The 12,345-nt window shown below is 29.1% G+C and overlaps 1 protein-coding gene across 1 annotated transcript; it reads left to right on the top strand.

Annotated features, from left to right (window-relative positions):
- The first annotated feature begins 3,980 nt into the window (after positions 1-3,980).
- Positions 3,981-4,598, top strand: LOC130511360 (uncharacterized). Its single transcript, XM_057008308.1, has one exon. The coding sequence runs from the start codon at positions 3,981-3,983 to the stop codon at positions 4,596-4,598; it is 618 nt and encodes a 205-aa protein (XP_056864288.1).
- The last annotated feature ends 7,747 nt before the right edge of the window (positions 4,599-12,345 follow it).

Raw genomic sequence — 12,345 nt, 5'->3', positions numbered from 1 at the left:
AGAAAATGAAGGCATTCCAGCTATTGAAAAATCCAAGAATCTAGACAATCGATTTCTGGATATATGGAGCCCTGGTTTAGCAAAAAAAACTAATACATTTAAGCTAAGTTTATTATTTAATTATTTGATTTAGTTGCATTGTATTTTTTTTGGTACTGATGTTAAGATTTAGTTGCGTTACGTGAATAACTTAGCCATAAAATTTTATATGCTTTATAAATTATTTTTACTGATTGATTCTGTTGTATCAACAGTACACAATGGGTCATAAACTTCATATATCTGAAGGACATGCAGAGAATTATTTGTACCTATAAAGTGTAACTTCTTGGATGAATGTAAGTTCTGTTTTTATCTCTAGTGTGATAATGGCTTTTTGATATTAGTTCTGAACTCAACTATTCACCATCGAATTTTTTTTTTTTTTTTTTTTTTTTGCTAAAATTTGGCGCCATCGGAAATGTTTGAGCTATGTTATAGAAACTTCCACAACTGCAGCCAAAAAGTATAGACTAAAAGTAGTTCATTAATTTTTTTATATAATGCTAAAATTAGGAATGAGAGTGATGATTGGTAGTTAGGTAACGGAACCAGCATTATGCAGATAATTTGAATGGTTAGATACGCTTACTACGCTTTTATTTAAATGTCGAGTTTTACGAACAAATTACTTTAGAGTTGAAAAATAATATTGTATGAAAGCAAAACTTAGAAGTTACAAAAAAAAGCTAACTAAAATAAGACTAGAGATTCCTGCATTTTATTTTCTGAAAACAGCATACTTAGTTTGAAACACATTCCAGGGACTTGCGAATAAAATGTTTACAAAAAAAAACATACTTGTGTCTCTGACGGTGAACTCCACTTCTTGGTTTCATTCTCTTAAACATAAAACATTTTCCAAGCTCACCGATGTCCGAGGTCGGGGTTTCATTCTCTTAAACATAAAACATTTTCATAATATGACAGGGTTCTTTTGGAACATCAGAGGGTTTAATAAAACATCTAAGCATTTGGTGGCAAAGGAATGGATTAGAAGGAGTGGGTTTCAGTTTGGTTGTATAATTGAGACAAGAGTAAAAGAAAGTAAAGTAAAAGATATTTTGGAGAAGGTGGTTCCGGGTTGGTCTTATCTAGCAAACTACGAGCACAATAGATTGGGGAGAATCTGGTTCACATGGAGTCCAAGAGTGAGAGTCACTCCATGTTTTCAAAGTGCTCAGTTGGTTACTGTTTCTATTCTAATGGAGGGTTGTGTTGAGGAGGTGTTCTGTTCTTGTATTTATGGGAAAAATTTGGCAGAGGAGAGAAGGGAGTTATGGCAGGATTTGAAAGACCATCAAGATTCTCCTATCATACAAAAAAATCCGTGGATTGTATTTGGTGATTTTAACGAGATTTTGGAGGGAGTGGAGCATTCGGTTGATTCGTCAAATGATTCTTTGGGGATGAGGGAGTTTCAAGACACAGCTGCGTACTGTTCTCTTTTGGATATGGCTTATCAAGGGCCACTTTTTACCTGGTGCAACAAAAGGGATAATGGAGTTATATGTAAGAAGTTGGATAGAGTGATGATGAATGAAGCATGGATAAACTCTTTTCCTCAGTCTTATAGTGTGTTTGAAGCGGGAGGTTGCTCGGATCATCAGCGTTGTAGAATGGTTTTTAAGGCGGAAGCAATGAAACCGAGAAAACCTTTCAAATTTGTAAACGCTTTAGTGGATATGCCTGAGTTCCATAGGCTGGTGGAAGAGTATTGGTCTGAGACAGTGCCTCTTTTCAACTCGACCTCAGCTCTATACAGGCTCTCAAAGAAACTAAAGTCTCTTAAGCCACATTTGAGGAGGTTAAGCAAGGAGAAGTTTGGAGACATTTTTAAGAAGACAAGTGAAGCTTACAAAACACTATGTTTAGCTCAAATGAAGACTTTGGAGGAGCCTAGTCAGAGAAGTATGGAAGCTGAGTCTGCTGCTTATGATAGATGGTCTATGTTGTCTCGCATTGAGGAAAAGGTGATTAGTCAAAAAGCTAAGGTTCACTGGCTTGAGGTTGGGGATGGAAACAATAAAAATTTCCACAGGGCAGCGAAGGTTAGAGAAGTCAGAAATTCCATCAGGGAGATCAAGAGATCAGATGGTACTATTGCGGATACTCAAGAGGATATCAAACAAGAAGCAGTGAACCATTTTCAGAACTTTTTGACTCAGTCTCCTGCAGATTTTGAAGGGGTGAGTCTCGAAGATTTGAAGAATCTCCTCAACTATGAGTGTTCGGAGGAAGATAGAAGTATGTTGTGTGGAGAAGTGAGCAGTGAAGAAGTGAAGAAGGTTCTATTCCTGATGGCTGCAGACAAATCACCTGGGCCTGATGGATATACAACGGAATTCTTCAAAGCTACATGGTCCATCACGGGAGAAGATTTTGTCATTGCAGTTAAATCTTTCTTTGATAAAGGTTTCCTCCCCAAAGGCATTAACTCAACCATTCTAGCTCTCATCCCGAAGTCGACTGAAGCAACTACCATGAAAGATTATCGTCCTATATCATGTTGTAATGTGATATATAAGGTAATCTCGAAGGTACTTGCAAATCGTATGAAGAAGCTGCTTCCCCTGTTTATATCTCTGAATCAATCAGCTTTCGTTAAAGACAGATTACTAATGGAAAATGTCTTACTTGCTTCTGAGCTGGTGAAGAGTTACCACAAGGAGTCAGTATCAGAAAGATGTGCAATAAAGATTGACATTTCTAAAGCGTTTGATTCAGTTCAGTGGTCTTTCCTCCTAACAGTTTTGGCGGCTTTGAACTTTCCAGAAAGATTTATTTTATGGATCAAGAAATGTATAGAGCTGGCTTCTTTCTCGATTCAGATCAATGGGGAACTAGCAGGGTACTTCAATAGTAAAAGAGGGCTTCGTCAAGGTTGTGCTCTATCACCGTACCTCTTTGTGATATGCATGCAGGTTCTATCAAAATTGCTAAACAGAGCTGCGACTGAGGACAGAATTGGGTATCATCCGTATTGTAAAGAGCTGAGTCTGACGCATATTTGCTTTGCGGATGATGTCCTTGTATTCTCAGATGGGAAGAGGAAGTCTATTGAAGGCATTCTAGAGGTATTTAAACACTTTGCAAAAATGTCGGGTCTAAGTATAAGCCTAGAGAAGTCTACTCTTTACCTAGCTGGAGTCAAAGAGGTAGACAGTGTTGCTATCTTGGATCAGTTCCCTTTTGAAGCTGGCTCTTTACCAGTAAGATATTTGGGTCTCCCTCTACTAACTAAGAAGATGAATGCTCAGGATTACAGTCCCTTGCTGTCTCGAATCAGAGCCCGTATCTCGACTTGGACAGCTAGACATCTCACCTTTGCAGGAAGGCTTCAACTTGTTGGATCAGTCTTGTACAGCATCATAAACTTCTGGATGTCTGCTTACCGCTTGCCAAACTCGTGTATTCAAGAGATAAACAGTATATGTGCGGCTTTTCTTTGGTCTGGTCCAATCCTATCAACACATAAAGCTAAAGTTGCATGGAGGGATGTATGCAAGCCGAAGGTAGAAGGGGGTTTAGGCTTAAGAAATCTATTGGAGGCAACTAATGTTTCTTGTCTAAAGCTCATTTGGAGGTTGTTGTCAGTGAAAAAATCGCTTTGGGTGCAATGGATATGGAGGTATCTTATAAGGAAGGGATCTTTTTGGAGTATAAAGGAGAGTAGTACTTTGGGCTCTTGGATGTGGAAGAAACTGTTAAAGCTTAGAGATTTGGCTTATCAGTTTATTCAGATGGAGGTAAATAGTGGTGCTACAACGTCTTTCTGGTTAGACAATTGGTGTCCTTTGGGTAAGCTAATTGATCTAACTGGGGAGGGAGGTTGCATAGCGCTGGGTATACCACTTAACACTACAGTGGAGAGGGCGGTGCAGATATATAGAAGCAGACTGCATCGAGTTCCAGTATTTCGACAGATTTAGCAGGAGGTTATGGAGCTAAGATGTCGGGGTACGAATTTGATGGAGGATGTATGCTTATGGAAGAATGAAAATGGGGATTTCAAGCCGAGTTTTGTTACTTCACAAACTTGGAATCTTATAAGAGTCAAGGCGCCTGAAGTCCAATGGAGTAAAGCTGTTTGGTTTCCAGAATCTACTCCGAGGTTTGCCTTTCTTACTTGGATTGCGATTCGAAATAGATTGGCGACAGGAGATAGAATTCTTAAATGGAACCCGCTTGCAGTTACTACTTGTTGGTTATGTAAAGAGGAGATGGAATCAAGGAATCACTTATTTTTTGATTGTTCTTACTCTAAAGAAGTTTGGAAAGCGACTGTGGGGAAGTTGATGAGTGAGGAAGGAAGCTATGGTTGGGATCGAGTTTTGCAGACTATAATCCATGGGCTGCGAGAGAAGATACAGACTATGCTGCTGAGATATAGTTTCCAAGCAGTGATTTATGCATTGTGGCTTGAGAGGAATGCGAGAAGGGTGGGGGAGAAAGAACAACCAGCCGCTTGTATGATTGCTAGACTTGAGAAGCTGGTGAGAAACAGAGTGACTTCTTTGAGGAAAAGAATGAAGCAAAGTATGATAGGGCAATGGTGATTTGGTTTGAGAGGAAATAGGAAAAGTTTGAGTCTGTTTTAATTTCCTTATAAAAAGCATAGCAGATTGTCTGTACAGAAGTTTTTTTTTGAGATGAATAAAATTTAAAATTCTTTCAAAAAAAAAAAAAAAAGATGTCCGAGGCTTGTCCGAACTACAATTAAAATTGTATTAGGCGAGATGAAATCTACTTAAAAGATCTAATTATAAATATAAAACGAAAACGTACGTGCGCGTCAAATAAAATTTAAAATCAACTTTGAGGATAGGTAATTATATATATCGACTATATTGTGATAAAACTTAATTTTGGTTAGCACATGGCCCCGAGCCACATGGCAACGCATTCCCCATTGTATATTTAGAAAGAGCTTAGTTTGATATTTTAGAAGAGCATAAGTTGACATTTTAAATCAACTTTTAGGATAACTATCGACTAATCAAGGCCTATACTAGTTAAGAATAAGATAGACGTACATAAAATGAAACCGTATACACACACATATTTGAAAGACTGCCGGTCGTTATCTATATTATTGAAGTTAGAAGTACAAAATCGGATATTTGGATATTTAAATAGTAGAATAAATGATACTCCTTCCGTTTCAATTTATTTGTCGTTCTAGACTTCGGCACACAGATTAATAAAACATTTAATTTTATATATTTACTAGATAAAAACATCATTACCAATACACCTAATTAGATTTCAACCAATAGAAAAATAGATTAAATTAAAAAGTCAATAAATTTTGCATTGAAATCATAAAACGACACTTATTTTGAAACGAAAATTTTGCTCCAAAACGACATATAATTTGAAACGGAGGAAGTATATGTTTAGAAACATTGATAATAGAATAAATAAAATATGTTTGGAAACATTGATAGTAGAGATGTATACTTTCTTTTATTTACATATTTAACCATTGTATTTTCAATAAATTAATAACAAATGAGAATTGTTTAGAAACATGAATAACATATTTAATACTTTTTTATTTAAACATTTAGCCATTGTTTTTACAATAAATTAAACAACATTTTTCCTATATTTCTTTTTATTTACAATTCTGTCACTATATTTACAATTCTTTTTATTTACAATTCGTTATAGTGACAATAAAAACACAAACTGAAATATAAATAGTATATTATATAAAACAATTTTTAAAAACAATATTATTACCTTATTTAGTTTAGTTAAATATAAAAATTTCAAGAGCCCAATTTGCCAAAAAAAAAATATCATTAAATTAATAATAATTCATAGAAAACTAATGCAAAAAAAAATAAAATTTTGAAACATGGATAAAAGTATATCAGTTTTTAAAATATACAAAATGGACTAATCTAATTACCTAAAAACACTGTTTGTCTAAAATAATCATAAATTTAAATTTAAATTTTATATACATATTTCAAATCAAAATAATAATTTAAAGTTGATTTATATCAAAAATTTATTTAAAATATGCATATATTCAAATTTTATTTTTACTAAAATACTTTCCAATAACCATTATTAATTTTTTTTTCAATATATATAAGAAAAATACAACAAAAAGATTATTTTCATATACCAACTTAAATTATGGTTTTTATATTTCACATTAAACTTTAAAATAGTATATATAAAATACTATTAATTATATGACTATTTATATGATGGACCAATACAATTAATTATATGATGACATATATATGGTACATAATACTAATAGTGACTAGGACGGGGCGTTCAAGTATCAATTCCGGTTTGTTTCAGATCTGTTTGGGTTTCGGGTTTTGGGGGTCAAAGGTTTCAGTCTCATTCATATATTTCTAAATTTTAGTTCGAAATATATTCGGATTTTTGCGGGTTCAGTTTGGGTTCGGATAACCCATTTAAATCTATACAAGAACTTGATCCGCACTCATGTGCGGGTGTTTGATTTAATTTATGTTCAACGTAAATTCTTAAACCGTCGGTTTTATAAAAAAATTCTGTGTATGTTTTTATATTTTGTAATTTGACGATTTAGTTAATCCCATGAAAAAAGTTATCTCCTTTTAATAATGCAATTTAGTTAATATTTATATAATATTAATAATGATCAATATATAAATATCGATTTGGTTAGATAAACTTTGAAAGTATAATTAATTAATTTAAATAAATTATAAATACAGTTGCAAAATCTGTAAATAAAAATATATAAAAAGAAGTACATAATTATTGTAAATATAATAGCTAAATATGTAAATAAAAAAAGTACCAAAAATACTGCTATCCAAGTTACCAAACAATTTTCATTTAAAATGTTATCTATGTTTTCAAACAGTACTAAAATGTATTTCAATTTTAATAATATATATTGATTATAAATACAGTTGCAGAATCTGTAAATAAAAAATATAGAGCTTTGAGGAAGTACATAATATTGTAAATGTAATAGTTAAATGTGTAAACTAAAAAAAAATACCAAAAATACTGATATCCAAGTTACCAAATAATCTTCATTTATAATGTTATTTATGTTTCCAAACAGTACTAAAATATAATTCTTCAGTTTTAATAATATCTATTTTATTAATACTCAAGTACAAATTCGGAGTGTTTGGAGACTTGAATAAGAGGATTAAAAAAAAATTGGTGTGTTTGAAAACTAAAATAGTAGTCTTAATGAAATTTGTTTGGATACAAGAATAGTAGTATCTATTAATTGTGTTTACATATTTTACTTAGTTTAACAATTTAATTAATTATATTACCTTAATAATAATTTACATCATTAATTATATTACCATAATAATAATAATGTATATTTTATTTATTAGTTAATCAATATTAACTTTGTGCCAATTATAAAATCAAAAATGTTAAATAATTAGGTTTTACATATAATTAAACGTTTGGTTTAGTTTATTTTACTAAAATATTTTATTTTAGTTTCAATCGGTGGAAAATTACGTACCGAAAAATAGTTCAAATATATGTTTTTGTGAATAAAATAATAATCTAAATAAAAATAATTAACATGTGTTATATGTATTGCCACTTAATTTTTCACTCCATATAATTTATTTACTTGATAAAATAACTCTTTTTATTTTACTTAGTTTAGCCAAACACATATAGAGATTTTTTTATTAATTTATAAAATCAGTTAGACATGATCATTATCTTTCCATTTAGGTACATGTTGTTCATTTCGGGTATCATTTTTTTTTTTTTTGAAACCAAAACTTGCTTAAATATTATAAACTTATGTGTGGATTTTGAGTTGGGCTATTCTGTATCCGGATCAATTTGGTTCTGATGTGTAGGAACCTAAAATTATCTAAATAACCAATGTATTTAAAACATGTTCGGATATCTGGAACAAAAATAGTCATATAACTTGATTCGGTTCAACTCTTTTGAATATCGTTAGTTATATTATGATACATCTGAAATATATAACACTAATTATGAAAAATAAATATTGATGTATAAAAAAACTCTTTCTGGATCTGGATGTATATCGATGTATAAAAAGACTTTTTCTAGATCTAAATAAATATCGATGTATAAAATAATACCTAGAGTGTTTCCGGTAAAAATATCTAAATAACCAATATACCTAAAAATTCTGGATTTGGATGAATTCGGTTCTGATCTGAATGAATTCGGTTGAAAGTGCGGGTATTATTTTTCATTTTTATGAAATATATTATTCAATAATTACAAACAAATAATATATTTTATAAAAGTGAAAAATAGTACTCGCGCTTTCGAAGCACGGATCAAAATCTAGTTATTAATAAAGTTCTCGTAGTTATAAGTTATTGTGCATCCACTGATTAATCACCTGTATGCATTGCCTCCATGAGAACGTTATATTTACTCAGCTTTCTGGCAAAGATTTTCGCTAGCAAATGCACTAATCACTAGTTCGCACAACATTGACATTGATGTTAATAAAGTTTTAACTTTTTACTAGATTCTAAGCGCGGATTTATTTTTGTATATTTTTAAAATATAATTTTTATATAAGATAATATATAAGTCTGAAAACAGTTATCTGGAACCGAGAAACCTAACCGTATTAAACTGAGAAAATGAAATCAAAATTGAACTGAATATTATAAATAACTGAGAAAATCCAGTATCTTTGAAATTAAAAAATTGAAACCAAACTGAAAATCGAATGGGTATATGAAATTTTAAATACAAAATATTTACCTACATATATTAATTATATTAATTTTTTAAATTTTGGTCTATCCTAAAATACTATATATAAAACTAATTACCCAAAAACTAATTTATCTGGATACTTTTATTCGAAATATAAGGAGTGTTTTCATATCTGATCCAGACCTGTGACCTAGCTAATAAGCTGGGTGGCCGTATATAATTCGGACATGTAACGTTCTTTATGTAGCACTCTATTAGAGGTTCTACCAACCGATATGTTTTCATAAAATTTAGATTTGATGAAAAATTAGTAATTAAAAATCTGATAAAACCAAAAAAAATCTACCATTAATCCGTAAACAACACCGGTTGACCTGTCAATATCCGATATTTTCTTGGAAATTTATTTGACTTTTCATATATTTTACAATAGTACATAAAATGAAATAAACTATTTGATTGGTCATATAAGTTAAATGCATTGTATTTATGTTATGCATTTTAATTTATATGTTTTAATGATTATTTTAAATTTACATTTATGAATTTTGAAAGTAAAATTAGCTACCATTTTTTTCATACAAAAAAATAAAACAATGTTATTGCACATTTGAACAAAAATATGTTATACCATAAAATAGATATGAGAATACAAATTTATTATAATTATCATGGATATGAGAATACAAATTTATTATAATTAAGGGGGGTCAATAGAGAACTTTTCATAATAATTATACTATGAGCTTTTCATAACTTTTCATATATCTATAACTGGAGTTAAGGGGGGTCAATAGAGAAGGTTAGTGACCATATGATCTACCGAATCTACAATCTATCTTATTAAAACAGGAACATTACAACTTCTTCTAGGTAGATTTTTAAAAGTGGACCTCATATATTTAAATTAAATATCTCATTCTTTATATATAATACGTATCATAGTCTAACTTTGCATTGATGTATTTCCTTAAATATAGTTCTTCTTTTTGTCCATATTCCATATATGAATTTTACATTTATTACATGTCGATTTAAATAAAATATATACTAAGAATACTAAAAATATTAATCGTTCAATAATTACCCTATACAATTTATTTTAAATTGATCAGTATACTTTCATTGGCCATATTAATTTTATTAGTACGAATAACATTAGGTAGATAAGTCATAGACACATACATAAAGATATGACTATTCTTATAACTACGTTGGGCCTAATCTACTTTCTAAAACAAATAACACATAGCTTCATATATTGTATAGAATATAGTAATATTGTATAGTATTATACTTATACAGTAATACTAAAAACAAACCAAACTGAAATATAATATATATCGAAAATGCTTTGAATCATTACACACAAAATATATTAGACCTCAGAGATAAAATTCACTTTGAAATTACGTAATAATTATTTTAAAAAATTAAATTTCGTAATGTATAAAAATATAAGTTTTATATAAAATTTTGTGTTACAATAAAAAGACACAACTCGCGCTTGCAAAATGTTATTTTTACATACGAAAGACAGTTTTGATATTGTTCTTTAAACACAAAATTGAATTATGCAAACTCGATACTACATAAAACTAAACAATATAGAATACATTTTAAAAATAAAACCCGTGCGGGTGTGCATATGTTTATATATATAAATATATTATGTTACACATATTTTCATATAAATAATACCCCAATGTATGTTTTGTATGATAAATGTTGAAAATACAAAATATATAGCACTATATATTTTAAATAATACAGAAAAAATCTACTTTACGTTATCATAAAATTTAAAAATCAAATTTAGTAGTTAAACACATTAGTACACATTGTTATTTATCAAAATTTTATATTAATACACATTGACGAATATGTATAACATTTAGTAAAAACAAAGATAAAAAAAAATGACTCCCGCTCGGTCGAGCGGGTCATGATCTAGTTGTTCAATGTAAAATTGGTGTTTTATAATTTTAACCTGTGTTATTTGCAACCCTATTAATGAACGTAGGTCCGCCTCTGCTTACAAAGTTATAAAAATTTTAGGGGATGTATTCAATTTAGCATTTGATGTGATTTGGTTTTTAATGGAGTTTTAAAAGATTTTAATAAGTTGCAGAGATTTAGGTGATTTTTGTTAAACTTGAAATATTTTCAATAACAGTGGATTTCAGAATACTTTACGAAATGTCAAGTTCAATAACAGTAGATTTTAAATGAGTTTTTAAAATTCATGTTTGAATAACAGTGGATTTGTCATTTTAATACAAATTACCTGAAACTCTCAGTTGAATACACCCCCCCTTAGATTTTGAATAAGGGTTTAGTTAATAAAAATTGATAGGATATCAGCGACACATGATAGTATGATATATGACTTTATATGGATTTATGTTTTCGATATTATAATGTGACATTGTTTAAAAAGTGGGGCAAGATAGAAGAACGTGTTGGTAAAGATATATTTTAATTTTGAATTAATTAAACTTAACAAAGCACAAATCATAACTAACCGATTTCAAATATTTGCTTCGATATTACTTTATTAGATATCAGATCCATTAAAATGAGGTGTATTAAAAGCCAAAAAATTAAAAGAGAAAGAAGAATATTTATTATGATATAGTTAGAGAAATATAAGGTAAGACTAAATAATTGTTACTTAAATGAAAGGATCCAAACAACTTATATAAATAGATTTTTCAAGACTGCTTCTCTTTTAATAGAATAGACTAGATTCTGACCCGCCCTTTAGAGGGCGGGTATATTTTTGTTGAAAATACTATTTAACATAATGAAAATTATGATTTTTGATAAATTATATATTTTGAGATTTTTATGAAAATTATATTAAATTTATTTATATGACTTATTTTTGTTATTTTAAATATGATTAAATTTTTGAAAGCTCGAGATAACTCTAACCCGTATTATGATTTTGTTTATTTAAAACATTGTTAAACTTATTTCACACTGATTTTATTTTTATTATTTTAATTTAAATAATTTTTTTACATTTTTAACATGTGTAATATTGATTTTTTTTGTTATAGGCCCGGTATGTACTGATAAACTCATTTTTGTGTGTTTTAAAAATTCTCTATAATTTTATCAAAAATTTGTTTATATGATTTTATTTTATTTTAAATAAAATTATTTTTTAAGGATTTGAGATAATTCAAACCCATATTATGGTTTTGCTGATTTAATCATTTGTTATTTCAACTTTATTTTATTTTAGTGGTTTAATTTAATAAATATTAAATCAATATAAATAATAATTATTAATAAATAATTAATGAGTCTTGAAATGGTAAAATATTAAAAGTGCTGCTTATACCTTATTAAAATCTTAAAACGACAAAAAAATATTGTAATGCTAGATTAAAATATTATTAGGTGAAAAATAAAACATAATTTTTATAAATACATATAAAATGGTTTGTAAACCATAAATCCATAATATTTTGTGTTGTCTAATGTCAAATAGCTTTATATACATTTTTTTTTGTGAAAATAATAGCTTTATATACATGATTTTGATGTTTAAGAAAAAAAAACTTTATACATGAT

The sequence above is a fragment of the Raphanus sativus genome, chromosome 4 (assembly GCF_000801105.2).
Source record: "Raphanus sativus cultivar WK10039 chromosome 4, ASM80110v3, whole genome shotgun sequence".
NCBI lineage: Eukaryota > Viridiplantae > Streptophyta > Magnoliopsida > Brassicales > Brassicaceae > Raphanus > Raphanus sativus.
Note: the sequence above shows the minus strand (reverse complement) of the source record. Positions and strands in the feature narration are given on the sequence as shown.

Bases quoted from the DNA above. Each gene is read 5' to 3' on its own strand.
- LOC130511360 (XM_057008308.1), top strand. From the start codon at position 3,981: ATGGAGCTAAGATGTCGGGGTACGAATTTGATGGAGGATGTATGCTTA.